Raw genomic sequence first — 26,779 nt, 5'->3', positions numbered from 1 at the left:
TTTAACTCAAGTTGTTATCCTGTTTAAAACAGGGGGATTAAGTGGGATAAGTTCACTTCTTCATCGGTATATTACGGTATATTTCTGAATTTCAGACAGTATATTTTATCGATAGGTCGACTGCCATTAACGCAAGCGTCGTGAAAAAAGCCACAAAAAATAAATACAGACAAGACAGGCATTTCGAGAACTTTTGCAAGAAATCAAGCTGAAAAGTAGTCCCGACGCTCCAAGATGAATGGAGGCAACATGCTATATGGCGGCGACGAAATTGGAGCCCTAGTTTTCGATCCAGGGCACCATTCGTTGCGTGTGGGCTACGCGCACGAGGATTCGCCGAAGGCTGAGATACCCTCTGTTGTCGGCATTGGAGCATCCCCAACTCCGGATACGAATCTTGATCCAGATACCAAAACTGACAACAATGTGACGCCCAACAGTGAGTAGAACAACGCCAACAATTGAAAATTCTTTGAACAGTATCATTTCACATGATTTCACATGAGGCCTTGTCCGCCACTACGTCCTCGTTATCCCGCCTGCAGCCTCCAGTTCAGCTCCAGCTCCTACTCCCGCTCCCGCATATTTGTTTGTTTAGTTACTAGTTTATCGAGCATGCGAAGCAAACGAAATATGAAAACCAATTCGGATTAAAGAATAGCCTTAAGTTGTAATTTATAGTAATGTATTTTTTAAAATAAACTTATGTGCATTTGATGTACATGGATTCACGTTTCTTTGGGCGCTTTGCCATGCTGGACAGCGGCAAATACTAGTCCTGATCAATGCGCTTCACCCGAACGAGTAGCTTCTTTGTGTAGTACTTGGCGCTCTTGATCGGTATATACCGCGGATTAGGATTTAGAGTGGCATCATCGGGCTTCTCCACGGGAGTGCGGTTTTTCTCCGGTGATTTCTCTTGTGCCTCTTCTGGGTTATTTTCCCGTACCTTTTCCATCTCAATGGCAAGCTCAATGGCCGCAAGGGCCACCTCCACCTCTGTCTTAATGTCCAGCGGTGGTGAAACAGACGGCGGGCACTCAACGGGTTCCTTCTTGGCACCAATCACATTGATATCAAGCGGTGTCGAAACGTCCGGCGCGGGATTAATGGGTCCAACCACATTGCTCGTGAAAGCTTGAATCGGAATGAAAACAGTCGCCGTCGGGACATTAATGAGATCCTGGCCACCAGACACACTGCTAATGGCCAGATTGGTTTTGGGACGGGGACCTGGGATGGCAAAAGTGTGTGCGATTTTTGGTTGGACTGGTTTGTACTGAGGACCATCAAGCGAGAGTTGTGTGAGATATCGAGGAACTCGACTTCCAGTCGCCGACGCTCATTGAGCGTCATGGCCTCCACCAATGGCAGCTGAGTGAGTAGAACGTTCTGGGCCATACTCAAGTCCCTGGGTGGTTCCAAATTTTCTGTACTTAGCGAGCGTTCGATCTCCGTCACAAGGGACCACAGTTGAAAGGGAATTTGTCCCTTGGCCTTCGAAAGGGTGCCCATGGTCGGTAGCAGCAAGTTCCAACGCCACTGCAGCTCGTCTGCCGAGAAGGGGGCACTCAGCGGCAAGTTCTCGTAGCTGGCATTAAACTCCTTCGAAATCTGATTCCAGGCCCACTCGTCGTATTCCGAGTCCTGTTCCGGCTGCGCTGCTTTACTATACAGAAAAGGATACTTGGTAATTAGCTCCAGCAGACGTAAATCGTTCAGAACTATCATCGAATTGCAATTTGTGTTGGATATATTTATTTCCATTGGGCTGACTGAGGAGTCTCTACCGCTTTCGCTGTCCATTGCTGTGCCAGCTTCGGTACCCATTTCGTTTTTCGGATCAGCCATTATTCGGCGACGCGACGGATTTGATCTTCAAAATTTTTTGTTGTCCCCGAATTTTATAAACATATGAATATATCGATACCTGTTTTTTTATGATAATATATTTGTAGGTGGTAGTTTTTCGACTGGCGAAAAAATGTTGTATATTTTTTTGCGAATTTTAATTAAATCGGTATATTTTTGCGATGAGCGGAACTAATCGGCGTTTTATTTCGAAAATTCCAAACTAAGTTCTTTACTTTAATTTTAAACCTAGATGGTCATAAAACATCGACTCGACGACGCATGATCACATATCTTCGATCACTTTTAAATTAAATAATTGATATATCAATCGGATAAAATTGTGTATTCAGGGCTGAGGGTCCTGTTTAGCTAGTAATATGATTTAGCGCAGTTCATGGTAAAGTAAAGATGAAGGATGGGATGGATCTACAATAAGAACTATTATTATTATTATTTTTCGCGATTTAACTCAAGTTGTTATCCTGTTTACAACAGGGGGATTAAGTGGGATAAGTTCACTTCTTCATCGGTATATTACGGTATATTTCTGAATTTCAGACAGTATATTTTATCGATAGGTCGATTGCCATTAACGCAAGCGTCGTGAAAAAAGCCACAAAAATAAATGCAGACAAGACAGGCATTTCGAGAACTTTTGCAAGAAATCAAGCTGAAAAGTAGTCCCGACGCTCCAAGATGAATGGAGGCAACATGCTGTATGTCGGCGACGAAATTGGAGCCTTAGTTTTCGATCCAGGGCACCATTCGTTGCGTGTGGGCTACGCGCAAGAGGATTCGCCGAAGGCTGAGATACCCTCTGTTGTCGGCATTGGAGCATCCCCAACTCCGGATACGAATCTTGATCCAGATACCAAAACTGACAACAATGTGACGCCCAACAGTGAGTAGAACAACGCCAACAATTGAAAATTTTTTGAACAGTATCATTTCACATGAGGCCTTGTCCGCCACTACGTCCTCGTTATCCCGCCTGCAGCCTCCAGTTCAGCTCCAGCTCCTACTCCCGCTCCCGCATATTTGTTTGTTTAGTTACTAGTTTATCGAGCATGCGAAGTGTGTGTGGCAAAGGTGTGTGCGATTTTTGGTTGGACTGGTTTGTACTGAGGACCATCAAGCGAGAGTTGTGCCAGAGCCGATATGGGCAGCTCCTTGACCCGAACAGATCTGAGGAATTCATCGTATTCGGTCTTGACTGTGGCCTGCTCTTCGGGACCCAGTGGTACGGCCTCGTGGCCGTACAAGCATTCAGTTGCGCGGTGAGAAAAAAAAATAATAAAAATAAAATTAAACCGCCGTAAATAACCGTGGTGTGAAACCAAAGTGCACTCGATCGGGAAAAAAGAACCCAAGAAAGCAGATTGGGCTCTAATCGAAAACTTTCCGCTTGGAGGTGAGCAGCCCCAACACAAAAAAAAAAAAAACACCTGGAGAAAGAAGGAATTAGCACCTCAACCCCATCCCCCTATTTTCGCAGTGCCAGTTCCAACCGGGTAAATATGTATGTGCATGGAGTAACTGTTAGAAAAAGTAGCCTGATCAGTATTTTCAAATTCCACATTAGAATCGGCACTTAGTTTGGGAATTATCCAAAAGCTGCAGCCCGAGCTTTAAGCCCCCGCACTACGAACCAGCTGATCCACCAAGTCACGGGCAGTGAACTTTGGCTGCGCGAGACGAGGACAGCCGTCTGAACGGGCTTAGTGCGGCGAAGTGGCGTAACCGTTTCGCATTCAAAACCGGGCCAAGAAACGGAAACCGGTGCTTGCAGTCAGCGTAGGACCGAAGCCGCTTAAATGTTCCTACCGGGCGGGAAAAAATAGTGCACCACGTGTGTACATAACCTCCCGGCGACCCCTAGTGGTATCGCCTCTCTTGTTCTTCTCGTGATTCGGCCTTACTGTTCGAAACGTTTATTTAAAGTGCAGTGGAGGCCAGCGTTTGTCTTATGTGCACGTTAGTGTCATTATGTAGGCTGAATGAAAACTGTAAGAGATGTGCTCACATACATATGTATACACCGCCCACTGAAAGCCACTGAGGCCAGTAAGATCCCACCGTGACTCGCATTCCCTTGAACCTCGCAGTCCGTTGATATGTCTGTTTTTGTGTAGTTGGATATACTTAGTGTTAATTGTAACAGAAAAAAAAACCAGAAAAAAAACCCACCAACACATGGAAAGTTTGAAAATGCATTTGATAAAAGCTTAAAAGTTTGAGCTTAAAAGCGTCCGCTCGGCCGGGTCCCCTCCGCGAGCTTATGCCATGCAGCACGCGCTGTACGATTTTGTTTTTGGTTTGCAGGTAAAAGTTTAATGCACCCACACACAGCCACACGCCCAGCTACGAAAGATCTTTCGCCGCGGGAACACAAACAAAAACTGAGTGAGCTTTATAATATACCAACAACATTACATTTTATTGCCTCCCAAAATTCCGCGAGCGTGGCAAAAGGTTCGTTCTTTTTTGCTAGAGCTGTTTGTCGGTCGTTGACCTCACACTTTTAAAGTAGTCACAGCTGATTGGCCTTCTGCCTTTACAATACGCTTGGTAGAACGAATAGTATGTCCAACTACTCCCTGAAGCCGATGTGCTGGGACATGTGTACCTATATTGCGCTATAGTATTATCTTTCTATCTAAGGAAAAATCTTTAGTTTATATCGCACTATAAAATATCGTATATGCACTTATAACTATTTACACTTATCGTATTTATTTATCTAAATATTCCCTAGTAATAATAGCTATATCTCTTGTGACGCTTTTCGTTCCTCCTTTTGTTCATTTAGCCTTGTTTTAGCCATTTATACTTGTCTTGGAGTTCTCGGTTAGTGTTTCTTTTTTCTTGTAACATGAATATAGTATCTGAATATAGTTTCTAATAAAATGATTGTTAAGATGAATATGTGCTAGACGTTACCGCAGTTGGGGGAACCATGCCGCTCGTGAGCGAAATAGGATGACCAATACCGGACACTCCAGGGATCCTGATATTATTATTGGCTCTTTCAGGATCATGGTAGGGTGGGCGTGGCACGACTCCGTGCCAGCAAAACAGAGATGTCCGCCGCGGTGGTAGATCCCTACTCCTTCTCTGCACTATCTTTGCCCCACTATACTTTCCGTACCCCTAACGATCCTTTCCTTGTCTGTCCCCCTCCCATTACCAAAAAGAGTACGCGAATTTTAATAAAATAATACCAGCAGGAGCGAAGCAACCTAACTGGAGGGTTACCCCAAAGAACCCATCCCCATTTCCGACCAGAGATCAGCCGTGGAAGCGAGCGCGTACTCCTTCTCAGTTAGCCGACCACCAGCTTCATCGTGCGAAGATTCTCTTCGTTACTCGTTACAGCGCTGCTTTACTATACAGAAAAGGATACTTGGTAATTAGCTCCAGCAGACGTAAATCGTTCAGAACTATCATCGAATTGCAATTTGTGTTGGACATATTTATTTCCATTGGGCTGACTGAGGAGTCTCTACCGCTTTCGCTGTCCATTGCTGTGCCAGCTTCGGTACCCATTTCGTTTTTCGGATCAGCCATTATTCGGCGACGCGACGGATTTGATCTTCAAAATTTTTTGTTGTCCCCGAATTTTATAAACATATGATTATATAGATACCTGTTTTTTTATGATAATATATTTGTAGGTGGTAGTTTTTCGACTGGCGAAAAAATGTTGTATATTTTTTTGCGAATTTTAATTAAATCGGTATATTTTTGCGATGAGCGGAACTAATCGGCGTTTTATTTCGAAAATTCCAAACTAAGTTCTTTACTTTAATTTTAAACCTAGATGGTCATAAAACATCGACTCGACGACGCATGATCACATATCTTCGATCACTTTTAAATTAAATAATTGATATATCAATCGGATAAAATTGTGTATTCAGGGCTGAGGGTCCTGTTTAGCTAGTAATATGATTTAGCGCAGTTCATGGTAAAGTAAAGATGAAGGATGGGATGGATCTACAATAAGAACTATTATTATTATTATTTTTCGCGATTTAACTCAAGTTGTTATCCTGTTTAAAACAGGGGGATTAAGTGGGATAAGTTCACTTCTTCATCGGTATATTACGGTATATTTCCGAATTTCAGACAGTATATTTTATCGATAGGTCGATTGCCATTAACGCAAGCGTCGTGAAAAAAGCCACAAAAAATAAATACAGACAAGACAGGCATTTCGAGAACTTTTGCAAGAAATCAAGCTGAAAAGTAGTCCCGACGCTCCAAGATGAATGGAGGCAACATGCTATATGGCGGCGACGAAATTGGAGCCCTAGCTTTCGATCCAGGGCACCATTCGTTGCGTGTGGGCTACGCGCAAGAGGATTCGCCGAAGGCGATACCCTCTGTTGTCGGCATTGGAGCATCCCCAACTCCGGATACGAATCTTGATCCAGATACCAAAACTGACAACAATGTGACGCCCAACAGTGAGTAGAACAACGCCAACAATTGAAAATTCTTTGAACAGTATCATTTCACATGATTTCACATGAGGCCTTGTCCGCCACTACGTCCTCGTTATCCCGCCTGCAGCCTCCAGTTCAGCTCCAGCTCCTACTCCCGCTCCCGCATATTTGTTTGTTTAGTTACTAGTTTATCGAGCATGCGAAGCAAACGAGATATGAAAACCAATTCGGATTAAAGAATAGCCTTAAGTTCTAATTTATAGTAATGTATTTTTTAAAATAAACTTATGTGCATTTGATGTACATGGATTCACGTTTCTTTGGGCGCTTTGCCATGCTGGACAGCGGCAAATACTCGTCCTAATCAATGCGCTTCACCCGAACGAGTAGCTTCTTTGTGTAGTACTTGGCGCTCTTGATCGGTATATACCGCGGATTAGGATTTAGAGTGGTATCATCGGGCTTCTCCACGGGAGTGCGGTTTTTCTCCGGTGATTTCTCTTGTGCCTCTTCTGGGTTATTTTCCCGTACATTTTCCATCTCAATGGCAAGCTCAATGGCCGCAAGGGCCACCTCCACCTCTGTCTTAATGTCCAGCGGTGGTGAAACAGACGGCGGGCACTCAACGGGTTCCTTCTTGGCACCAATCACATTGATATCAAGCGGTGTCGAAACGTCCGGCGCGGGATTAATGGGTCCAACCACATTGCTCGTGAAAGCTTGAATCGGTATGAAAACAGTCGCCGTCGGGACATTAATGAGATCCTGGCCACCAGACACACTGCTAATGGCCAGATTGGTTTTGGGACGGGGACCTGGGATGGCAAAAGTGTGTGCGATTTTTGGTTGGACTCGTTTGTACTGAGGACCATCAAGCGAGAGTTGTGCCAGAGCCGATATGGGCAGCTCCTTGACCCGAACAGATCTGAGGAATTCATCGTATTCGGTCTTGACTGTGGCCTGCTCTTCGGGACCCAGTGGTACTTCGTGTTGGAATAAGATATCGAGGAACTCGACTTCCAGTCGCCGACGCTCATTGAGCGTCATGGCCTCCACCAATGGCAGCTGAGTGAGTAGAAAGTTCTGGGCCATACTCAAGTCCCTGGGTGGTTCCAAATTTTCTGTACTTAGCGAGCGTTCGATCTCCGTCACAAGGGACCACAGTTGAAAGGGAATTTGTCCCTTCGCCTTCGAAAGGGTGCCCATGGTCGGTAGCAGCAAGATCCAACGCCACTGCAGCTCGTCTGGCGAGAAGGGGGCACTCAGCGGCAAGTTCTCGTAGCTGGCATTAAACTCCTTCGAAATCTGATTCCAGGCCCACTCGTCGTATTCCGAGTACTGTTCCGGCTGCGCTGCTTTACTATACAGAAAAGGATACTTGGTTATCAGCTCCAGCAGACGTAAATCGTTCAGAACTATCATCGAATTGCAATTTGTGTTGTATATATTTATTTCCATTGGGCTGACTGAGGAGTCTCTACCGCTATCGCTGTCCATTGCTGTGCCAGCTTCGGTACCCATTTCGTTTTTCGGATCAGCCATTATTCGGCGACGCGACGGATTTGATCTTCAAAATTTTTTGTTGTCCCCGAATTTTATAAACATATGAATATATCGATACCTGTTTTTTTATGATAATATATTTGTAGGTGGTAGTTTTTCGACTGGCGAAAAAATGTTGTATATTTTTTTGCGAATTTTAATTAAATCGGTATATTTTTGCGATGAGCGGAACTAATCGGCGTTTTATTTCGAAAATTCCAAACTAAGTTCTTTACTTTAATTTTAAACCTAGATGGTCATAAAACATCGACTCGACGACGCATGATCACATATCTTCGATCACTTTTAAATTAAATAATTGATATATAAATCGGATAAAATTGTGTATTCAGGGCTGAGGGTCCTGTTTAGCTAGTAATATGATTTAGCGCAGTTCATGGTAAAGTAAAGATGAAGGATGGGATGGATCTACAATAAGAACTATTATTATTATTATTATTTTTCGCGATTTAACTCAAGTTGTTATCCTGTTTAAAACAGGGGGATTAAGTGGGATAAGTTCACTTCTTCATCGGTATATTTCTGAATTTCAGACAGTATATTTTATCGATAGGTCGATTGCCATTAACGCAAGCGTCGTGAAAAAAGCCACAAAAATAAATGCAGACAAGACAGGCATTTCGAGAACTTTTGCAAGAAATCAAGCTGAAAAGTAGTCCCGACGCTCCAAGATGAATGGAGGCAACATGCTATATGTCGGCGACGAAATTGGAGCCTTAGTTTTCGATCCAGGGCACCATTCGTTGCGTGTGGGCTACGCGCAAGAGGATTCGCCGAAGGCTGAGATACCCTCTGTTGCCGGCATTGGAGCATCCCAAACTCCGGATACGAATCTTGATCCAGATACCAAAACTGACAACAATGTGACGCCCAACAGTGAGTAGAACAACGCCAACAATTGAAAATTTTTTGAACAGTATCATTTCACATGATGCCTTGTCCGCCACTACGTCCTCGTTATCCCGCCTGCAGCCTCCAGTTCAGCTCCAGCTCCTACTCCCGCTCCCGCATATTTGTTTGTTTAGTTACTAGTTTATCGAGCATGCGAAGCAAACGAAATATGAAAACCAATTTGGATTAAAGAATAGCCTTAAGTTGTAATTTATAGTAATGTATTTTTTAAAATAAACTTATGTGCATTTGATGTACATGGATTCACGTTTCTTTGGGCGCTTTGCCATGCTGGACAGCGGCAAATACTCGTCCTGATCAATGCGCTTCACCCGAACGAGTAGCTTCTTTGTGTAGTACTTGGCGCTCTTGATCGGTATATACCGCGGATTAGGATTTAGAGTGGCATCATCGGGCTTCTCCACGGGAGTGCGGTTTTTCTCCGGTGATTTCTCTTGTGCCTCTTCTGGGTTATTTTCCCGTACATTTTCCATCTCAATTGCCGCAAGGGCCACCTCCACCTCTGTCTTAATGTCCAGCGGTGGTGAAACAGACGGCGGGCACTCAACGGGTTCCTTCTTGGCACCAATCACATTGATATCAAGCGGTGTCGAAACGTCCGGCGCGGGATTAATGGGTCCAACCACATTGCTCGTGAAAGCTTGAATCGGTATGAAAACAGTCGCCGTCGGGACATTAATGAGATCCTGGCCACCAGACACACTGCTAATGACCAGATTGGTTTTGGGACGGGGACCTGGGATGGCAAAAGTGTGTGCGATTTTTGGTTGGACTGGTTTGTACTGAGGACCATCAAGCGAGAGTTCTGCCAGAGCCGATATGGGCAGCTCCTTGACCCGAACAGATCTGAGGAATTCATCGTATTCGGTCTTGACTGTGGCCTGCTCTTCGGGACCCAGTGGTACGGACGCATGTGTCTCCATTTCGTGTTGGAATAAGATATCGAGGAACTCGACTTCCAGTCGCCGACGCTCATTGAGCGTCATGGCCTCCACCAATGGCAGCTGAGTGAGTAGAAAGTTCTGGGCCATAATCAAGTCCCTGGGTGGTTCCAAATTTTCTGTACTTAGCGAGCGTTCGATCTCCGTCACAAGGGACCACAGTTGAAAGGGAATTTGTCCCTTCGCCTTCGAAAGGGTGCCCATGGTCGGTAGCAGCAAGTTCCAACGCCACTGCAGCTCGTCTGCCGAGAAGGGGGCACTCAGCGGCAAGTTCTCGTAGCTGGCATTAAACTCCTTCGAAATCTGATTCCAGGCCCACTCGTCGTATTCCGAGTCCTGTTCCGGCTGCGCTGCTTTACTATACAGAAAAGGATACTTGGTAATCAGCTCCAGCAGACGTAAATCGTTCAGAACTATCATCGAATTGCAATTTGTGTTGGATATATTTATTTCCATTGGGCTGACTGAGGAGTCTCTACCGCTTTCGCTGTCCATTGCTGTGCCAGCTTCGGTACCCATTTCGTTTTTCGGATCAGCCATTATTCGGCGACGCGACGGATTTGATCTTCAAAATTTTTTGTTGTCCCCGAATTTTATAAACATATGAATATATCGATACCTGTTTTTTTATGATAATATATTTGTAGGTGGTAGTTTTTCGACTGGCGAAAAAATGTTGTATATTTTTTTGCGAATTTTAATTAAATCGGTATATTTTTGCGATGAGCGGAACTAATCGGCGTTTTATTTCGAAAATTCCAAACTAAGTTCTTTACTTTAATTTTAAACCTAGATGGTCATAAAACATCGACTCGACGACGCATGATCACATATCTTCGATCACTTTTAAATTAAATAATTGATATATCAATCGGATAAAATTGTGTATTCAGGGCTGAGGGTCCTGTTTAGCTAGTAATATGATTTAGCGCAGTTCATGGTAAAGTAAAGATGAAGGATGGGATGGATCTACAATAAGAACTATTATTATTATTATTTTTCGCGATTTAACTCAAGTTGTTATCCTGTTTAAAACAGGGGGATTAAGTGGGATAAGTTCACTTCTTCATCGGTATATTTCTGAATTTCAGACAGTATATTTTATCGATAGGTCGATTGCCATTAACGCAAGCGTCGTGAAAAAAGCCACAAAAAATAAATACAGACAAGACAGGCATTTCGAGAACTTTTGCAAGAAATCAAGCTGAAAAGTAGTCCCGACGCTCCAAGATGAATGGAGGCAACATGCTATATGGCGGCGACGAAATTGGAGCCTTAGTTTTCGATCCAGGGCACCATTCGTTCCGTGTGGGCTACGCGCAAGAGGATTCGCCGAAGGCTGAGATACCCTCTGTTGTCGGCATTGGAGCATCCCCAACTCCGGATACGAATCTTGATCCAGATACCAAAACTGACAACAATGTGACGCCCAACAGTGAGTAGAACAACGCCAACAATTGAAAATTTTTTGAACAGTATCATTTCACATGAGGCCTTGTCCGCCACTACGTCCTCGTTATCCCGCCTGCAGCCTCCAGTTCAGCTCCAGCTCCTACTCCCGCTCCCGCATATTTGTTTGTTTAGTTACTAGTTTATCGAGCATGCGAAGCAAACGAAATATGAAAACCAATTCGGATTAAAGAATAGCCTTAAGTTGTAATTTATAGTAATGTATTTTTTAAAATAAACTTATGTGCATTTGATGTACATGGATTTACGTTTCTTTGGGCGCTTTGCCATGCTGGACAGCGGCAAATACTCGTCCTGATCAATGCGTTTCACCCGAACGAGTAGCTTCTTTGTGTAGTACTTGGCGCTCTTGATCGGTATATACCGCGGATTAGGATTTAGGGTGGCATCATCGGGCTTCTCCACGGGAGTGCGGTTTTTCTCCGGTGATTTCTCTTGTGCCTCTTCTGGGTTATTTTCCCGTACATTTTCCATCTCAATGGCAAGCTCAATGGCCGCAAGGGCCACCTCCACCTCTGTCTTAATGTCCAGCGGTGGTGAAACAGACGGCGGGCACTCAACGGGTTCCTTCTTGGCACCAATCACATTGATATCAAGCGGTGTCGAAACGTCCGGCGCGGGATTAATGGGTCCAACCACATTGCTCGTGAAAGCTTGAATCGGTATGAAAACAGTCGCCGTCGGGACATTAATGAGATCCTGGCCACCAGACACACTGCTAATGGCCAGATTGGTTTTGGGACGGGGACCTGGGATGGCAAAAGTGTGTGCGATTTTTGGTTGGACTCGTTTGTACTGAGGACCATCAAGCGAGAGTTGTGCCAGAGCCGATATGGGCAGCTCCTTGACCCGAACAGATCTGAGGAATTCATCGTATTCGGTCTTGACTGTGGCCTGCTCTTCGGGACCCAGTGGTACTTCGTGTTGGAATAAGATATCGAGGAACTCGACTTCCAGTCGCCGACGCTCATTGAGCGTCATGGCCTCCACCAATGGCAGCTGAGTGAGTAGAAAGTTCTGGGCCATACTCAAGTCCCTGGGTGGTTCCAAATTTTCTGTACTTAGCGAGCGTTCGATCTCCGTCACAAGGGACCACAGTTGAAAGGGAATTTGTCCCTTCGCCTTCGAAAGGGTGCCCATGGTCGGTAGCAGCAAGATCCAACGCCACTGCAGCTCGTCTGGCGAGAAGGGGGCACTCAGCGGCAAGTTCTCGTAGCTGGCATTAAACTCCTTCGAAATCTGATTCCAGGCCCACTCGTCGTATTCCGAGTCCTGTTCCGGCTGCGCTGCTTTACTATACAGAAAAGGATACTTGGTTATCAGCTCCAGCAGACGTAAATCGTTCAGAACTATCATCGAATTGCAATTTGTGTTGGATATATTTATTTCCATTGGGCTGACTGAGGAGTCTCTACCGCTTTCGCTGTCCATTGCTGTGCCAGCTTCGGTACCCATTTCGTTTTTCGGATCAGCCATTATTCGGCGACGCGACGGATTTGATCTTCAAAATTTTTTGTTGTCCCCGAATTTTATAAACATATGAATATATCGATACCTGTTTTTTTATGATAATATATTTGTAGGTGGTAGTTTTTCGACTGGCGAAAAAATGTTGTATATTTTTTTGCGAATTTTAATTAAATCGGTATATTTTTGCGATGAGCGGAACTAATCGGCGTTTTATTTCGAAAATTCCAAACTAAGTTCTTTACTTTAATTTTAAACCTAGATGGTCATAAAACATCGACTCGACGACGCATGATCACATATCTTCGATCACTTTTAAATTAAATAATTGATATATCTATCGGATAAAATTGTGTATTCAGGGCTGAGAGTCCTGTTTAGCTAGTAATATGATTTAGCGCCGTTCATGGTAAAGTAAAGATGAAGGATGGGATGGATCTACAATAAGAACTATTATTATTATTATTTTTCGCGATTTAACTCAAGTTGTTATCCTGTTTAAAACATGGGGATTAAGTGGGATAAGTTCACTTCTTCATCGGTATATTTCTGAATTTCAGACAGTATATTTTATCGATAGGCCGATTGCCATTAACGCAAGCGTCGTGAAAAAAGCCACAAAAATAAATGCAGACAAGACAGGCATTTCGAAAACTTTTGCAAGAAATCAAGCTGAAAAGTAGTCCCGACGCTCCAAGATGAATGGAGGCAACATGCTATATGTCGGCGACGAAATTGGAGCCTTAGTTTTCGATCCAGGGCACCATTCGTTGCGTGTGGGCTACGCGCAAGAGGATACGCCGAAGGCTGAGATACCCTCTGTTGTCGGCATTGGAGCATCCCAAACTCCGGATACGAATCTTGATCCAGATACCAAAACTGACAACAATGTGACGCCCAACAGTGAGTAGAACAACGCCAACAATTGAAAATTTTTTGAACAGTATCATTTCACATTATGCCTTGTCCGCCACTACGTCCTCGTTATCCCGCCTGCAGCCTCCAGTTCAGCTCCAGCTCCTACTCCCGCTCCCGCATATTTGTTTGTTTAGTTACTAGTTTATCGAGCATGCGAAGCAAACGAAATATGAAAACCAATTTGGATTAAAGAATAGCCTTAAGTTGTAATTTATAGTAATGTATTTTTTAAAATAAACTTATGTGCATTTGATGTACATGGATTCACGTTTCTTTGGGCGCTTTGCCATGCTGGACAGCGGCAAATACTCGTCCTGATCAATGCGCTTCACCCGAACGAGTAGCTTCTTTGTGTAGTACTTGGCGCTCTTGATCGGTATATACCGCGGATTAGGATTTAGAGTGGCATCATCGGGCTTCTCCACGGGAGTGCGGTTTTTCTCCGGTGATTTCTCTTGTGCCTCTTCTGGGTTATTTTCCCGTACATTTTCCATCTCAATTGCCGCAAGGGCCACCTCCACCTCTGTCTTAATGTCCAGCGGTGGTGAAACAGACGGCGGGCACTCAACGGGTTCCTTCTTGGCACCAATCACATTGATATCAAGCGGTGTCGAAACGTCCGGCGCGGGATTAATGGGTCCAACCACATTGCTCGTGAAAGCTTGAATCGGTATGAAAACAGTCGCCGTCGGGACATTAATGAGATCCTGGCCACCAGACACACTGCTAATGGCCAGATTGGTTTTGGGACGGGGACCTGGGATGGCAAAAGTGTGTGCGATTTTTGGTTGGACTCGTTTGTACTGAGGACCATCAAGCGAGAGTTGTGCCAGAGCCGATATGGGCAGCTCATTGACCCGAACAGATCTGAGGAATTCATCGTATTCGGTCTTGACTGTGGCCTGCTCTTCGGGACCCAGTGGTACTTCGTGTTGGAATAAGATATCGAGGAACTCGACTTCCAGTCGCCGACGCTCATTGAGCGTCATGGCCTCCACCAATGGCAGCTGAGTGAGTAGAAAGTTCTGGGCCATACTCAAGTCCCTGGGTGGTTCCAAATTTTCTGTACTTAGCGAGCGTTCGATCTCCGTCACAAGGGACCACAGTTGAAAGGGAATTTGTCCCTTCGCCTTCGAAAGGGTGCCCATGGTCGGTAGCAGCAAGATCCAACGCCACTGCAGCTCGTCTGGCGAGAAGGGGGCACTCAGCGGCAAGTTCTCGTAGCTGGCATTAAACTCCTTCGAAATCTGATTCCAGGCCCACTCGTCGTATTCCGAGTCCTGTTCCGGCTGCGCTGCTTTACTATACAGAAAAGGATACTTGGTTATCAGCTCCAGCAGACGTAAATCGTTCAGAACTATCATCGAATTGCAATTTGTGTTGGATATATTTATTTCCATTGGGCTGACTGAGGAGTCTCTACCGCTTTCGCTGTCCATTGCTGTGCCAGCTTCGGTACCCATTTCGTTTTTCGGATCAGCCATTATTCGGCGACGCGACGGATTTGATCTTCAAAATTTTTTGTTGTCCCCGAATTTTATAAACATATGAATATATCGATACCTGTTTTTTTATGATAATATATTTGTAGGTGGTAGTTTTTCGACTGGCGAAAAAATGTTGTATATTTTTTTGCGAATTTTAATTAAATCGGTATATTTTTGCGATGAGCGGAACTAATCGGCGTTTTATTTCGAAAATTCCAAACTAAGTTCTTTACTTTAATTTTAAACCTAGATGGTCATAAAACATCGACTTGACGACGCATGATCACATATCTTCGATCACTTTTAAATTAAATAATTGATATATCAATCGGATAAAATTGTGTATTCAGGGCTGAGGGTCCTGTTTAGCTAGTAATATGATTTAGCGCAGTTCATGGTAAAGTAAAGATGAAGGATGGGATGGATCTACAATAAGAACTATTATTATTATTATTATTTTTCGCGATTTAACTCAAGTTGTTATCCTGTTTAAAACAGGGGGATTAAGTGGGAAAAGTTCACTTCTTCATCGGTATATTACGGTATATTTCTGAATTTCAGACAGTATATTTTATCGATAGGTCGATTGCCATTAACGCAAGCGTCGTGAAAAAAGCCACAAAAAATAAATACAGACAAGACAGGCATTTCGAGAACTTTTGCAAGAAATCAAGCTGAAAAGTAGTCCCGACGCTCCAAGATGAATGGAGGCAACATGCTATATGGCGGCGACGAAATTGGAGCCTTAGTTTTCGATCCAGGGCACCATTCGTTGCGTGTGGGCTACGCGCAAGAGGATTCGCCGAAGGCTGAGATACCCTCTGTTGTCGGCATTGGAGCATCCCCAACTCCGGATACGAATCTTGATCCAGATACCAAAACTGACAACAATGTGACGCCCAACAGTGAGTAGAACAACGCCAACAATTGAAAATTCTTTGAACAGTATCATTTCACATGATTTCACATGAGGCCTTGTCCGCCACTACGTCCTCGTTATCCCGCCTGCAGCCTCCAGTTCAGCTCCAGCTCCTGCTCCCGCTCCCGCATATTTGTTTGTTTAGTTACTAGTTTATCGAGCATGCGAAGCAAACGAAATATGAAAACCAATTCGGATTAAAGAATAGCCTTAAGTTGTAATTTATAGTAATGTATTTTTTAAAATAAACTTATGTGCATTTGATGTACATGGATTCACGTTTCTTTGGGCGCTTTGCCATGCTGGACAGCGGCAAATACTCGTCCTGATCAATGCGCTTCACCCGAACGAGTAGCTTCTTTGTGTAGTACTTGGCGCTCTTGATCGGTATATACCGCGGATTAGGATTTAGAGTGGCATCATCGGGCTTCTCCACGGGAGTGCGGTTTTTCTCCGGTGATTTCTCTTGTGCCTCTTCTGGGTTATTTTCCCGTACATTTTCCATCTCAATTGCCGCAAGGGCCACCTCCACCTCTGTCTTAATGTCCAGCGGTGGTGAAACAGACGGCGGGCACTCAACGGGTTCCTTCTTGGCACCAATCACATTGATATCAAGCGGTGTCGAAACGTCCGGCGCGGGATTAATGGGTCCAACCACATTGCTCGTGAAAGCTTGAATCGGTATGAAAACAGTCGCCGTCGGGACATTAATGAGATCCTGGCCACCAGACACACTGCTAATGGCCAGATTGGTTTTGGGACGGGGACCTGGGATGGCAAAAGTGTGTGCGATTTTTGGTTGGACTCGTTTGTACTGAGGACCATCAAGCGAGAGTTGTGCCAGAGCCGATATGGGCAGCTCATTGACCCGAACAGATCTGAGGAATTCATCGTATTCGGTCTTGACTGTGGCCTGCTCTTCGGGACCCAGTGGTACTTCGTGTTGGAATAAGATATCGAGGAACTCGACTTCCAGTCGCCGACGCTCATTGAGCGTCATGGCCTCCACCAATGGCAGCTGAGTGAGTAGAAAGTTCTGGGCCATACTCAAGTCCCTGGGTGGTTCCAAATTTTCTGTACTTAGCGAGCGTTCGATCTCCGTCACAAGGGACCACAGTTGAAAGGGAATTTGTCCCTTCGCCTTCGAAAGGGTGCCCATGGTCGGTAGCAGCAAGATCCAACGCCACTGCAGCTCGTCTGGCGAGAAGGGGCACTCAGCGGCAAGTTCTCGTAGCTGGCATTAAACTCCTTCGAAATCTGATTCCAGGCCCACTCGTCGTATTCCGAGTCCTGTTCCGGCTGCGCTGCTTTACTATACAGAAAAGGATACTTGGTTATCAGCTCCAGCAGACGTAAATCGTTCAGAACTATCATCGAATTGCAATTTGTGTTGGATATATTTATTTCCATTGGGCTGACTGAGGAGTCTCTACCGCTTTCGCTGTCCATTGCTGTGCCAGCTTCGGTACCCATTTCGTTTTTCGGATCAGCCATTATTCGGCGACGCGACGGATTTGATCTTCAAAATTTTTTGTTGTCCCCGAATTTTATAAACATATGATTATATAGATACCTGTTTTTTTATGATAATATATTTGTAGGTGGTAGTTTTTCGACTGGCGAAAAAATGTTGTATATTTTTTTGCGAATTTTAATTAAATCGGTATATTTTTGCGATGAGCGGAACTAATCGGCGTTTTATTTCGAAAATTCCAAACTAAGTTCTTTACTTTAATTTTAAACCTAGATGGTCATAAAACATCGACTCGACGACGCATGATCACATATCTTCGATCACTTTTAAATTAAATAATTGATATATCTATCGGATAAAATTGTGTATTCAGGGCTGAGAGTCCTGTTTAGCTAGTAATATGATTTAGCGCCGTTCATGGTAAAGTAAAGATGAAGGATGGGATGGATCTACAATAAGAACTATTATTATTATTATTATTTTTCGCGATTTAACTCAAGTTGTTATCCTGTTTAAAACATGGGGATTAAGTGGGATAAGTTCACTTCTTCATCGGTATATTTCTGAATTTCAGACAGTATATTTTATCGATAGGCCGATTGCCATTAACGCAAGCGTCGTGAAAAAAGCCACAAAAATAAATGCAGACAAGACAGGCATTTCGAGAACTTTTGCAAGAAATCAAGCTGAAAAGTAGTCCCGACGCTCCAAGATGAATGGAGGCAACATGCTATATGTCGGCGACGAAATTGGAGCCTTAGTTTTCGATCCAGGGCACCATTCGTTGCGTGTGGGCTACGCGCAAGAGGATTCGCCGAAGGCTGAGATACCCTCTGTTGTCGGCATTGGAGCATCCCAAACTCCGGATACGAATCTTGATCCAGATACCAAAACTGACAACAATGTGACGCCCAACAGTGAGTAGAACAACGCCAACAATTGAAAATTTTTTGAACAGTATCATTTCACATGATGCCTTGTCCGCCACTACGTCCTCGTTATCCCGCCTGCAGCCTCCAGTTCAGCTCCAGCTCCTACTCCCGCTCCCGCATATTTGTTTGTTTAGTTACTAGTTTATCGAGCATGCGAAGCAAACGAAATATGAAAACCAATTTGGATTAAAGAATAGCCTTAAGTTGTAATTTATAGTAATGTATTTTTTAAAATAAACTTATGTGCATTTGATGTACATGGATTCACGTTTCTTTGGGCGCTTTGCCATGCTGGACAGCGGCAAATACTCGTCCTGATCAATGCGCTTCACCCGAACGAGTAGCTTCTTTGTGTAGTACTTGGCGCTCTTGATCGGTATATACCGCGGATTAGGATTTAGAGTGGCATCATCGGGCTTCTCCACGGGAGTGCGGTTTTTCTCCGGTGATTTCTCTTGTGCCTCTTCTGGGTTATTTTCCCGTACATTTTCCATCTCAATTGCCGCAAGGGCCACCTCCACCTCTGTCTTAATGTCCAGCGGTGGTGAAACAGACGGCGGGCACTCAACGGGTTCCTTCTTGGCACCAATCACATTGATATCAAGCGGTGTCGAAACGTCCGGCGCGGGATTAATGGGTCCAACCACATTGCTCGTGAAAGCTTGAATCGGTATGAAAACAGTCGCCGTCGGGACATTAATGAGATCCTGGCCACCAGACACACTGCTAATGGCCAGATTGGTTTTGGGACGGGGACCTGGGATGGCAAAAGTGTGTGCGATTTTTGGTTGGACTGGTTTGTACTGAGGACCATCAAGCGAGAGTTGTGCCAGAGCCGATATGGGCAGCTCCTTGACCCGAACAGATCTGAGGAGTTCATCGTATTCGGTCTTGACTGTGGCCTGCTCTTCGGGACCCAGTGGTACGGCCTCGTGGCCGTACAAGCATTCAGTTGCGCGGTGAGAAAAAAAAATAATAAAAATAAAATTAAACCGCCGTAAATAACCGTGGTGTGAAACCAAAGTGCACTCGATCGGGAAAAAAGAACCCAAGAAAGCAGATTGGGCTCTAATCGAAAACTTTCCGCTTGGAGGTGAGCAGCCCCAACACAAAAAAAAAAAAACACCTGGAGAAAGAAGGAATTAGCACCTCAACCCCATCCCCCTATTTTCGCAGTGCCAGTTCCAACCGGGTAAATATGTATGTGCATGGAGTAACTGTTAGAAAAAGTAGCCTGATCAGTATTTTCAAATTCCACATTAGAATCGGCACTTAGTTTGGGAATTATCCAAAAGCTGCAGCCCGAGCTTTAAGCCCCCGCACTACGAACCAGCTGATCCACCACCGTCTGAACGGGCTTAGTGCGGCGAAGTGGCGTAACCGTTTCGCATTCAAAACCGGGCCAAGAAACGGAAACCGGTGCTTGCAGTCAGCGTAGGACCGAAGCCGCTTAAATGTTCCTACCGGGCGGGAAAAAATAGTGCACCACGTGTGTACATAACCTCCCGGCGACCCCTAGTGGTATCGCCTCTCTTGTTCTTCTCGTGATTCGGCCTTACTGTTCGAAACGTTTATTTAAAGTGCAGTGGAGGCCAGCGTTTGTCTTATGTGCACGTTAGTGTCATTATGTAGGCTGAATGAAAACTGTAAGAGATGTGCTCACATACATATGTATACACCGCCCACTGAAAGCCACTGAGGCCAGTAAGATCCCACCGTGACTCGCATTCCCTTGAACCTCGCAGTCCGTTGATATGTCTGTTTTTGTGTAGTTGGATATACTTAGTGTTAATTGTAACAGAAAAAAAAACCAGAAAAAAAAACCCACCAACACATGGAAAGTTTGAAAATGCATTTGATAAAAGCTTAAAAGTTTGAGCTTAAAAGCGTCCGCTCGGCCGGGTCCCCTTCGCGAGCTTATGCCATGCAGCACGCGCTGTACGATTTTGTTTTTGGTTTGCAGGTAAAAGTTTAATGCACCCACACACAGCCACACGCCCAGCTACGAAAGATCTTTCGCCGCGGGAACACAAACAAAAACTGAGTGAGCTTTATAATATACCAACAACATTACATTTTATTGCCTCCCAAAATTCCGCGAGCGTGGCAAAAGGTTCGTTCTTTTTTGCTAGAGCTGTTTGTCGGTCGTTGACCTCACACTTTTAAAGTAGTCACAGCTGATTGGCCTTCTGCCTTTACAATACGCTTGGTAGAACGAATAGTATGTCCAACTACTCCCTGAAGCCGATGTGCTGGGACATGTGTACCTATATTGCGCTATAGTATTATCTTTCTATCTAAGGAAAAATCTTTAGTTTATATCGCACTATAAAATATCGTATATGCACTTATAACTATTTACACTTATCGTATTTATTTATCTAAATATTCCCTAGTAATAATAGCTATATCTCTTGTGACGCTTTTCGTTCCTCCTTTTGTTCATTTAGCCTTGTTTTAGCCATTTATACTTGTCTTGGAGTTCTCGGTTAGTGTTTCTTTTTTCTTGTAACATGAATATAGTATCTGAATATAGTTTCTAATAAAATGATTGTTAAGATGAATATGTGCTAGACGTTACCGCAGTTGGGGGAACCATGCCGCTCGTGAGCGAAATAGGATGACCAATACCGGACACTCCAGGGATCCTGATATTATTATTGGCTCTTTCAGGATCATGGTAGGGTGGGCGTGGCACGACTCCGTGCCAGCAAAACAGAGATGTCCGCCGCGGTGGTAGATCCCTACTCCTTCTCTGCACTATCTTTGCCCCACTATACTTTCCGTACCCCTAACGATCCTTTCCTTGTCTGTCCCCCTCCCATTACCAAAAAGAGTACGCGAATTTTAATAAAATAATACCAGCAGGAGCGAAGCAACCTAACTGGAGGGTTACCCCAAAGAACCCATCCCCATTTCCGACCAGAGATCAGCCGTGGAAGCGAGCGCGTACTCCTTCTCAGTTAGCCGACCACCAGCTTCATCGTGCGAAGATTCTCTTCGTTACTCGTTACAGCGCTGCTTTACTATACAGAAAAGGATACTTGGTAATTAGCTCCAGCAGACGTAAATCGTTCAGAACTATCATCGAATTGCAATTTGTGTTGGACATATTTATTTCCATTGGGCTGACTGAGGAGTCTCTACCGCTTTCGCTGTCCATTGCTGTGCCAGCTTCGGTACCCATTTCGTTTTTCGGATCAGCCATTATTCGGCGACGCGACGGATTTGATCTTCAAAATTTTTTGTTGTCCCCGAATTTTATAAACATATGATTATATAGATACCTGTTTTTTTATGATAATATATTTGTAGGTGGTAGTTTTTCGACTGGCGAAAAAATGTTGTATATTTTTTTGCGAATTTTAATTAAATCGGTATATTTTTGCGATGAGCGGAACTAATCGGCGTTTTATTTCGAAAATTCCAAACTAAGTTCTTTACTTTAATTTTAAACCTAGATGGTCATAAAACATCGACTCGACGACGCATGATCACATATCTTCGATCACTTTTAAATTAAATAATTGATATATCAATCGGATAAAATTGTGTATTCAGGGCTGAGGGTCCTGTTTAGCTAGTAATATGATTTAGCGCAGTTCATGGTAAAGTAAAGATGAAGGATGGGATGGATCTACAATAAGAACTATTATTATTATTATTTTTCGCGATTTAACTCAAGTTGTTATCCTGTTTAAAACAGGGGGATTAAGTGGGATAAGTTCACTTCTTCATCGGTATATTACGGTATATTTCCGAATTTCAGACAGTATATTTTATCGATAGGTCGATTGCCATTAACGCAAGCGTCGTGAAAAAAGCCACAAAAAATAAATACAGACAAGACAGGCATTTCGAGAACTTTTGCAAGAAATCAAGCTGAAAAGTAGTCCCGACGCTCCAAGATGAATGGAGGCAACATGCTATATGGCGGCGACGAAATTGGAGCCCTAGCTTTCGATCCAGGGCACCATTCGTTGCGTGTGGGCTACGCGCAAGAGGATTCGCCGAAGGCGATACCCTCTGTTGTCGGCATTGGAGCATCCCCAACTCCGGATACGAATCTTGATCCAGATACCAAAACTGACAACAATGTGACGCCCAACAGTGAGTAGAACAACGCCAACAATTGAAAATTCTTTGAACAGTATCATTTCACATGATTTCACATGAGGCCTTGTCCGCCACTACGTCCTCGTTATCCCGCCTGCAGCCTCCAGTTCAGCTCCAGCTCCTACTCCCGCTCCCGCATATTTGTTTGTTTAGTTACTAGTTTATCGAGCATGCGAAGCAAACGAGATATGAAAACCAATTCGGATTAAAGAATAGCCTTAAGTTCTAATTTATAGTAATGTATTTTTTAAAATAAACTTATGTGCATTTGATGTACATGGATTCACGTTTCTTTGGGCGCTTTGCCATGCTGGACAGCGGCAAATACTCGTCCTAATCAATGCGCTTCACCCGAACGAGTAGCTTCTTTGTGTAGTACTTGGCGCTCTTGATCGGTATATACCGCGGATTAGGATTTAGAGTGGTATCATCGGGCTTCTCCACGGGAGTGCGGTTTTTCTCCGGTGATTTCTCTTGTGCCTCTTCTGGGTTATTTTCCCGTACATTTTCCATCTCAATGGCAAGCTCAATGGCCGCAAGGGCCACCTCCACCTCTGTCTTAATGTCCAGCGGTGGTGAAACAGACGGCGGGCACTCAACGGGTTCCTTCTTGGCACCAATCACATTGATATCAAGCGGTGTCGAAACGTCCGGCGCGGGATTAATGGGTCCAACCACATTGCTCGTGAAAGCTTGAATCGGTATGAAAACAGTCGCCGTCGGGACATTAATGAGATCCTGGCCACCAGACACACTGCTAATGGCCAGATTGGTTTTGGGACGGGGACCTGGGATGGCAAAAGTGTGTGCGATTTTTGGTTGGACTCGTTTGTACTGAGGACCATCAAGCGAGAGTTGTGCCAGAGCCGATATGGGCAGCTCCTTGACCCGAACAGATCTGAGGAATTCATCGTATTCGGTCTTGACTGTGGCCTGCTCTTCGGGACCCAGTGGTACTTCGTGTTGGAATAAGATATCGAGGAACTCGACTTCCAGTCGCCGACGCTCATTGAGCGTCATGGCCTCCACCAATGGCAGCTGAGTGAGTAGAAAGTTCTGGGCCATACTCAAGTCCCTGGGTGGTTCCAAATTTTCTGTACTTAGCGAGCGTTCGATCTCCGTCACAAGGGACCACAGTTGAAAGGGAATTTGTCCCTTCGCCTTCGAAAGGGTGCCCATGGTCGGTAGCAGCAAGATCCAACGCCACTGCAGCTCGTCTGGCGAGAAGGGGGCACTCAGCGGCAAGTTCTCGTAGCTGGCATTAAACTCCTTCGAAATCTGATTCCAGGCCCACTCGTCGTATTCCGAGTACTGTTCCGGCTGCGCTGCTTTACTATACAGAAAAGGATACTTGGTTATCAGCTCCAGCAGACGTAAATCGTTCAGAACTATCATCGAATTGCAATTTGTGTTGTATATATTTATTTCCATTGGGCTGACTGAGGAGTCTCTACCGCTATCGCTGTCCATTGCTGTGCCAGCTTCGGTACCCATTTCGTTTTTCGGATCAGCCATTATTCGGCGACGCGACGGATTTGATCTTCAAAATTTTTTGTTGTCCCCGAATTTTATAAACATATGAATATATCGATACCTGTTTTTTTATGATAATATATTTGTAGGTGGTAGTTTTTCGACTGGCGAAAAAATGTTGTATATTTTTTTGCGAATTTTAATTAAATCGGTATATTTTTGCGATGAGCGGAACTAATCGGCGTTTTATTTCGAAAATTCCAAACTAAGTTCTTTACTTTAATTTTAAACCTAGATGGTCATAAAACATCGACTCGACGACGCATGATCACATATCTTCGATCACTTTTAAATTAAATAATTGATATATAAATCGGATAAAATTGTGTATTCAGGGCTGAGGGTCCTGTTTAGCTAGTAATATGATTTAGCGCAGTTCATGGTAAAGTAAAGATGAAGGATGGGATGGATCTACAATAAGAACTATTATTATTATTATTATTTTTCGCGATTTAACTCAAGTTGTTATCCTGTTTAAAACAGGGGGATTAAGTGGGATAAGTTCACTTCTTCATCGGTATATTTCTGAATTTCAGACAGTATATTTTATCGATAGGTCGATTGCCATTAACGCAAGCGTCGTGAAAAAAGCCACAAAAATAAATGCAGACAAGACAGGCATTTCGAGAACTTTTGCAAGAAATCAAGCTGAAAAGTAGTCCCGACGCTCCAAGATGAATGGAGGCAACATGCTATATGTCGGCGACGAAATTGGAGCCTTAGTTTTCGATCCAGGGCACCATTCGTTGCGTGTGGGCTACGCGCAAGAGGATTCGCCGAAGGCTGAGATACCCTCTGTTGTCGGCATTGGAGCATCCCAAACTCCGGATACGAATCTTGATCCAGATACCAAAACTGACAACAATGTGACGCCCAACAGTGAGTAGAACAACGCCAACAATTGAAAATTTTTTGAACAGTATCATTTCACATGATGCCTTGTCCGCCACTACGTCCTCGTTATCCCGCCTGCAGCCTCCAGTTCAGCTCCAGCTCCTACTCCCGCTCCCGCATATTTGTTTGTTTAGTTACTAGTTTATCGAGCATGCGAAGCAAACGAAATATGAAAACCAATTTGGATTAAAGAATAGCCTTAAGTTGTAATTTATAGTAATGTATTTTTTAAAATAAACTTATGTGCATTTGATGTACATGGATTCACGTTTCTTTGGGCGCTTTGCCATGCTGGACAGCGGCAAATACTCGTCCTGATCAATGCGCTTCACCCGAACGAGTAGCTTCTTTGTGTAGTACTTGGCGCTCTTGATCGGTATATACCGCGGATTAGGATTTAGAGTGGCATCATCGGGCTTCTCCACGGGAGTGCGGTTTTTCTCCGGTGATTTCTCTTGTGCCTCTTCTGGGTTATTTTCCCGTACATTTTCCATCTCAATTGCCGCAAGGGCCACCTCCACCTCTGTCTTAATGTCCAGCGGTGGTGAAACAGACGGCGGGCACTCAACGGGTTCCTTCTTGGCACCAATCACATTGATATCAAGCGGTGTCGAAACGTCCGGCGCGGGATTAATGGGTCCAACCACATTGCTCGTGAAAGCTTGAATCGGTATGAAAACAGTCGCCGTCGGGACATTAATGAGATCCTGGCCACCAGACACACTGCTAATGACCAGATTGGTTTTGGGACGGGGACCTGGGATGGCAAAAGTGTGTGCGATTTTTGGTTGGACTGGTTTGTACTGAGGACCATCAAGCGAGAGTTCTGCCAGAGCCGATATGGGCAGCTCCTTGACCCGAACAGATCTGAGGAATTCATCGTATTCGGTCTTGACTGTGGCCTGCTCTTCGGGACCCAGTGGTACGGACGCATGTGTCTCCATTTCGTGTTGGAATAAGATATCGAGGAACTCGACTTCCAGTCGCCGACGCTCATTGAGCGTCATGGCCTCCACCAATGGCAGCTGAGTGAGTAGAAAGTTCTGGGCCATAATCAAGTCCCTGGGTGGTTCCAAATTTTCTGTACTTAGCGAGCGTTCGATCTCCGTCACAAGGGACCACAGTTGAAAGGGAATTTGTCCCTTCGCCTTCGAAAGGGTGCCCATGGTCGGTAGCAGCAAGTTCCAACGCCACTGCAGCTCGTCTGCCGAGAAGGGGGCACTCAGCGGCAAGTTCTCGTAGCTGGCATTAAACTCCTTCGAAATCTGATTCCAGGCCCACTCGTCGTATTCCGAGTCCTGTTCCGGCTGCGCTGCTTTACTATACAGAAAAGGATACTTGGTAATCAGCTCCAGCAGACGTAAATCGTTCAGAACTATCATCGAATTGCAATTTGTGTTGGATATATTTATTTCCATTGGGCTGACTGAGGAGTCTCTACCGCTTTCGCTGTCCATTGCTGTGCCAGCTTCGGTACCCATTTCGTTTTTCGGATCAGCCATTATTCGGCGACGCGACGGATTTGATCTTCAAAATTTTTTGTTGTCCCCGAATTTTATAAACATATGAATATATCGATACCTGTTTTTTTATGATAATATATTTGTAGGTGGTAGTTTTTCGACTGGCGAAAAAATGTTGTATATTTTTTTGCGAATTTTAATTAAATCGGTATATTTTTGCGATGAGCGGAACTAATCGGCGTTTTATTTCGAAAATTCCAAACTAAGTTCTTTACTTTAATTTTAAACCTAGATGGTCATAAAACATCGACTCGACGACGCATGATCACATATCTTCGATCACTTTTAAATTAAATAATTGATATATCAATCGGATAAAATTGTGTAT

General features: G+C 44.3%; 13 protein-coding genes across 38 annotated transcripts; 9 read left to right on the top strand and 4 right to left on the bottom strand.

Moving 5' to 3' along the window:
* The first annotated feature begins 107 nt into the window (after positions 1–107).
* Positions 108–2,476, top strand: LOC117195014 (actin-like protein 6B). 5 transcript variants are annotated; one of them, XM_033399576.1, is made up of 2 exons: positions 108–439; positions 1,625–2,476. In XM_033399576.1, the coding sequence occupies exons 1-2, from the start codon at positions 235–237 to the stop codon at positions 1,696–1,698; spliced, it is 279 nt and encodes a 92-aa protein (XP_033255467.1). In that variant the 5' UTR covers positions 108–234; the 3' UTR covers positions 1,699–2,476. The 5 variants fall into 5 exon arrangements, with proteins under 5 accessions (XP_033255467.1, XP_033255464.1, XP_033255465.1 ...); XM_033399573.1 differs by lacking the exon at positions 1,625–2,476 and adding an exon at positions 481–717 and having other exon boundaries at positions 109–439; XM_033399574.1 differs by lacking the exon at positions 1,625–2,476 and adding an exon at positions 504–717 and having other exon boundaries at positions 110–439.
* LOC117194984 lies at positions 671–26,754 on the bottom strand. Its single transcript, XM_033399463.1, has 2 exons — positions 25,740–26,754; positions 671–1,287 (listed from the first exon to the last, which is right to left on the bottom strand). The coding sequence occupies exons 1-2, from the start codon at positions 26,428–26,430 to the stop codon at positions 773–775; spliced, it is 1,206 nt and encodes a 401-aa protein (XP_033255354.1). The 5' UTR covers positions 26,431–26,754; the 3' UTR covers positions 671–772.
* LOC117195035 (actin-like protein 6B) lies at positions 2,468–3,145 on the top strand. 3 transcript variants are annotated; one of them, XM_033399663.1, is made up of 2 exons: positions 2,468–2,755; positions 2,813–3,145. In XM_033399663.1, the coding sequence occupies exons 1-2, from the start codon at positions 2,551–2,553 to the stop codon at positions 2,902–2,904; spliced, it is 297 nt and encodes a 98-aa protein (XP_033255554.1). In that variant the 5' UTR covers positions 2,468–2,550; the 3' UTR covers positions 2,905–3,145. The 3 variants fall into 3 exon arrangements, with proteins under 3 accessions (XP_033255554.1, XP_033255553.1, XP_033255555.1); XM_033399662.1 differs by having other exon boundaries at positions 2,533–2,755; positions 2,810–3,145; XM_033399664.1 differs by having other exon boundaries at positions 2,533–2,755; positions 2,852–2,929.
* LOC117195029 (actin-related protein 4-like) lies at positions 6,003–6,558 on the top strand. Of its 4 annotated transcripts, none has more exons than XM_033399645.1 (2): positions 6,003–6,323; positions 6,391–6,558. In XM_033399645.1, exons 1-2 carry the CDS (start codon positions 6,122–6,124, stop codon positions 6,480–6,482), a joined length of 294 nt encoding a protein of 97 aa, XP_033255536.1. In that variant the 5' UTR covers positions 6,003–6,121; the 3' UTR covers positions 6,483–6,558. The 4 variants fall into 4 exon arrangements, with proteins under 4 accessions (XP_033255536.1, XP_033255534.1, XP_033255535.1 ...); XM_033399643.1 differs by having other exon boundaries at positions 6,006–6,323; positions 6,365–6,558; XM_033399644.1 differs by having other exon boundaries at positions 6,007–6,323; positions 6,388–6,558.
* On the bottom strand, positions 6,556–10,342 carry LOC117194987. Of its 3 annotated transcripts, none has more exons than XM_033399468.1 (2): positions 9,278–10,342; positions 6,556–6,881 (listed from the first exon to the last, which is right to left on the bottom strand). In XM_033399468.1, the coding sequence occupies exons 1-2, from the start codon at positions 10,256–10,258 to the stop codon at positions 6,663–6,665; spliced, it is 1,200 nt and encodes a 399-aa protein (XP_033255359.1). In that variant the 5' UTR covers positions 10,259–10,342; the 3' UTR covers positions 6,556–6,662. The 3 variants fall into 3 exon arrangements, with proteins under 3 accessions (XP_033255359.1, XP_033255360.1, XP_033255357.1); XM_033399469.1 differs by having other exon boundaries at positions 6,556–7,227; positions 9,624–10,340; XM_033399466.1 differs by having other exon boundaries at positions 6,556–7,276; positions 9,673–10,337.
* On the top strand, positions 10,823–11,421 carry LOC117195033 (actin-like protein 6B). 3 transcript variants are annotated; one of them, XM_033399656.1, is made up of 2 exons: positions 10,823–11,153; positions 11,208–11,421. In XM_033399656.1, exons 1-2 carry the CDS (start codon positions 10,949–10,951, stop codon positions 11,300–11,302), a joined length of 300 nt encoding a protein of 99 aa, XP_033255547.1. In that variant the 5' UTR covers positions 10,823–10,948; the 3' UTR covers positions 11,303–11,421. The 3 variants fall into 3 exon arrangements, with proteins under 3 accessions (XP_033255547.1, XP_033255549.1, XP_033255548.1); XM_033399658.1 differs by having other exon boundaries at positions 10,840–11,153; positions 11,250–11,348; XM_033399657.1 differs by having other exon boundaries at positions 10,844–11,153; positions 11,211–11,348.
* LOC117194980 lies at positions 11,368–15,160 on the bottom strand. Its single transcript, XM_033399458.1, has 2 exons — positions 14,089–15,160; positions 11,368–11,695 (listed from the first exon to the last, which is right to left on the bottom strand). Exons 1-2 carry the CDS (start codon positions 15,055–15,057, stop codon positions 11,408–11,410), a joined length of 1,257 nt encoding a protein of 418 aa, XP_033255349.1. The 5' UTR covers positions 15,058–15,160; the 3' UTR covers positions 11,368–11,407.
* LOC117195046 (actin-like protein 6B) lies at positions 13,251–13,836 on the top strand. Of its 2 annotated transcripts, none has more exons than XM_033399695.1 (2): positions 13,251–13,558; positions 13,655–13,836. In XM_033399695.1, exons 1-2 carry the CDS (start codon positions 13,354–13,356, stop codon positions 13,705–13,707), a joined length of 258 nt encoding a protein of 85 aa, XP_033255586.1. In that variant the 5' UTR covers positions 13,251–13,353; the 3' UTR covers positions 13,708–13,836. The 2 variants fall into 2 exon arrangements, with proteins under 2 accessions (XP_033255586.1, XP_033255585.1); XM_033399694.1 differs by having other exon boundaries at positions 13,252–13,558; positions 13,616–13,836.
* Positions 15,636–17,510, top strand: LOC117195026 (actin-like protein 6B). Of its 6 annotated transcripts, none has more exons than XM_033399632.1 (2): positions 15,636–15,965; positions 17,247–17,510. In XM_033399632.1, exons 1-2 carry the CDS (start codon positions 15,761–15,763, stop codon positions 17,333–17,335), a joined length of 294 nt encoding a protein of 97 aa, XP_033255523.1. In that variant the 5' UTR covers positions 15,636–15,760; the 3' UTR covers positions 17,336–17,510. The 6 variants fall into 6 exon arrangements, with proteins under 6 accessions (XP_033255523.1, XP_033255520.1, XP_033255521.1 ...); XM_033399629.1 differs by lacking the exon at positions 17,247–17,510 and adding an exon at positions 16,007–16,243 and having other exon boundaries at positions 15,649–15,965; XM_033399630.1 differs by lacking the exon at positions 17,247–17,510 and adding an exon at positions 16,030–16,243 and having other exon boundaries at positions 15,651–15,965.
* LOC117195047 (actin-like protein 6B) lies at positions 18,073–18,565 on the top strand. Of its 2 annotated transcripts, none has more exons than XM_033399697.1 (2): positions 18,073–18,370; positions 18,467–18,565. In XM_033399697.1, the coding sequence occupies exons 1-2, from the start codon at positions 18,166–18,168 to the stop codon at positions 18,517–18,519; spliced, it is 258 nt and encodes an 85-aa protein (XP_033255588.1). In that variant the 5' UTR covers positions 18,073–18,165; the 3' UTR covers positions 18,520–18,565. The 2 variants fall into 2 exon arrangements, with proteins under 2 accessions (XP_033255588.1, XP_033255587.1); XM_033399696.1 differs by having other exon boundaries at positions 18,428–18,565.
* On the bottom strand, positions 18,592–24,115 carry LOC117194978. 2 transcript variants are annotated; one of them, XM_033399454.1, is made up of 2 exons: positions 23,015–24,112; positions 18,592–18,879 (listed from the first exon to the last, which is right to left on the bottom strand). In XM_033399454.1, the coding sequence occupies exons 1-2, from the start codon at positions 24,014–24,016 to the stop codon at positions 18,625–18,627; spliced, it is 1,257 nt and encodes a 418-aa protein (XP_033255345.1). In that variant the 5' UTR covers positions 24,017–24,112; the 3' UTR covers positions 18,592–18,624. The 2 variants fall into 2 exon arrangements, with proteins under 2 accessions (XP_033255345.1, XP_033255347.1); XM_033399456.1 differs by lacking the exon at positions 18,592–18,879 and having other exon boundaries at positions 22,728–24,115.
* Positions 22,175–22,730, top strand: LOC117195027 (actin-related protein 4-like). Of its 4 annotated transcripts, none has more exons than XM_033399637.1 (2): positions 22,175–22,495; positions 22,563–22,730. In XM_033399637.1, exons 1-2 carry the CDS (start codon positions 22,294–22,296, stop codon positions 22,652–22,654), a joined length of 294 nt encoding a protein of 97 aa, XP_033255528.1. In that variant the 5' UTR covers positions 22,175–22,293; the 3' UTR covers positions 22,655–22,730. The 4 variants fall into 4 exon arrangements, with proteins under 4 accessions (XP_033255528.1, XP_033255526.1, XP_033255527.1 ...); XM_033399635.1 differs by having other exon boundaries at positions 22,178–22,495; positions 22,537–22,730; XM_033399636.1 differs by having other exon boundaries at positions 22,179–22,495; positions 22,560–22,730.
* Positions 24,614–25,108, top strand: LOC117195044 (actin-like protein 6B). Of its 2 annotated transcripts, none has more exons than XM_033399691.1 (2): positions 24,614–24,913; positions 25,010–25,108. In XM_033399691.1, exons 1-2 carry the CDS (start codon positions 24,709–24,711, stop codon positions 25,060–25,062), a joined length of 258 nt encoding a protein of 85 aa, XP_033255582.1. In that variant the 5' UTR covers positions 24,614–24,708; the 3' UTR covers positions 25,063–25,108. The 2 variants fall into 2 exon arrangements, with proteins under 2 accessions (XP_033255582.1, XP_033255581.1); XM_033399690.1 differs by having other exon boundaries at positions 24,971–25,108.
* Positions 26,755–26,779: the final 25 nt, after the last annotated feature.

Source organism: Drosophila miranda (assembly GCF_003369915.1).
Source record: "Drosophila miranda strain MSH22 chromosome Y unlocalized genomic scaffold, D.miranda_PacBio2.1 Contig_Y5_pilon, whole genome shotgun sequence".
Lineage (NCBI taxonomy): Eukaryota > Metazoa > Arthropoda > Insecta > Diptera > Drosophilidae > Drosophila > Drosophila miranda.
The sequence above is the reverse complement of the archived record's forward strand: the minus strand, read 5'-3'. Positions and strand labels throughout refer to the sequence as shown.

Coding starts and splice junctions, on each gene's coding strand:
- LOC117195014 (XM_033399573.1), top strand. CDS start 235: ATGAATGGAGGCAACATGCTATATGGCGGCGACGAAATTGGAGCCCTA. Junction 440..480: donor CAACAATGTGACGCCCAACA/GTGAGTAGAACA, acceptor TTCTTTGAACAG/TATCATTTCACATGATTTCA.
- LOC117195035 (XM_033399662.1), top strand. CDS start 2,551: ATGAATGGAGGCAACATGCTGTATGTCGGCGACGAAATTGGAGCCTTA. Junction 2,756..2,809: donor CAACAATGTGACGCCCAACA/GTGAGTAGAACA, acceptor ATCATTTCACAT/GAGGCCTTGTCCGCCACTAC.
- LOC117195029 (XM_033399643.1), top strand. CDS start 6,122: ATGAATGGAGGCAACATGCTATATGGCGGCGACGAAATTGGAGCCCTA. Junction 6,324..6,364: donor CAACAATGTGACGCCCAACA/GTGAGTAGAACA, acceptor TTCTTTGAACAG/TATCATTTCACATGATTTCA.
- LOC117194987 (XM_033399468.1), bottom strand. CDS start 10,258: ATGGCTGATCCGAAAAACGAAATGGGTACCGAAGCTGGCACAGCAATG. Junction 6,882..9,277: donor CGCTGGACATTAAGACAGAG/GTGGAGGTGGCC, acceptor ATTAAGACAGAG/GTGGAGGTGGCCCTTGCGGC.
- LOC117195033 (XM_033399656.1), top strand. CDS start 10,949: ATGAATGGAGGCAACATGCTATATGGCGGCGACGAAATTGGAGCCTTA. Junction 11,154..11,207: donor CAACAATGTGACGCCCAACA/GTGAGTAGAACA, acceptor ATCATTTCACAT/GAGGCCTTGTCCGCCACTAC.
- LOC117195046 (XM_033399694.1), top strand. CDS start 13,354: ATGAATGGAGGCAACATGCTATATGTCGGCGACGAAATTGGAGCCTTA. Junction 13,559..13,615: donor CAACAATGTGACGCCCAACA/GTGAGTAGAACA, acceptor ATTTCACATTAT/GCCTTGTCCGCCACTACGTC.
- LOC117194980 (XM_033399458.1), bottom strand. CDS start 15,057: ATGGCTGATCCGAAAAACGAAATGGGTACCGAAGCTGGCACAGCAATG. Junction 11,696..14,088: donor ACATTAAGACAGAGGTGGAG/GTGGCCCTTGCG, acceptor ACAGAGGTGGAG/GTGGCCCTTGCGGCCATTGA.
- LOC117195026 (XM_033399629.1), top strand. CDS start 15,761: ATGAATGGAGGCAACATGCTATATGGCGGCGACGAAATTGGAGCCTTA. Junction 15,966..16,006: donor CAACAATGTGACGCCCAACA/GTGAGTAGAACA, acceptor TTCTTTGAACAG/TATCATTTCACATGATTTCA.
- LOC117195047 (XM_033399696.1), top strand. CDS start 18,166: ATGAATGGAGGCAACATGCTATATGTCGGCGACGAAATTGGAGCCTTA. Junction 18,371..18,427: donor CAACAATGTGACGCCCAACA/GTGAGTAGAACA, acceptor ATTTCACATGAT/GCCTTGTCCGCCACTACGTC.
- LOC117195027 (XM_033399635.1), top strand. CDS start 22,294: ATGAATGGAGGCAACATGCTATATGGCGGCGACGAAATTGGAGCCCTA. Junction 22,496..22,536: donor CAACAATGTGACGCCCAACA/GTGAGTAGAACA, acceptor TTCTTTGAACAG/TATCATTTCACATGATTTCA.
- LOC117194978 (XM_033399454.1), bottom strand. CDS start 24,016: ATGGCTGATCCGAAAAACGAAATGGGTACCGAAGCTGGCACAGCAATG. Junction 18,880..23,014: donor CCATTGAGCTTGCCATTGAG/ATGGAAAATGTA, acceptor GCGGCAATTGAG/ATGGAAAATGTACGGGAAAA.
- LOC117195044 (XM_033399690.1), top strand. CDS start 24,709: ATGAATGGAGGCAACATGCTATATGTCGGCGACGAAATTGGAGCCTTA. Junction 24,914..24,970: donor CAACAATGTGACGCCCAACA/GTGAGTAGAACA, acceptor ATTTCACATGAT/GCCTTGTCCGCCACTACGTC.
- LOC117194984 (XM_033399463.1), bottom strand. CDS start 26,430: ATGGCTGATCCGAAAAACGAAATGGGTACCGAAGCTGGCACAGCAATG. Junction 1,288..25,739: donor GGCAGAACTCTCGCTTGATG/GTCCTCAGTACA, acceptor TCTCGCTTGATG/GTCCTCAGTACAAACCAGTC.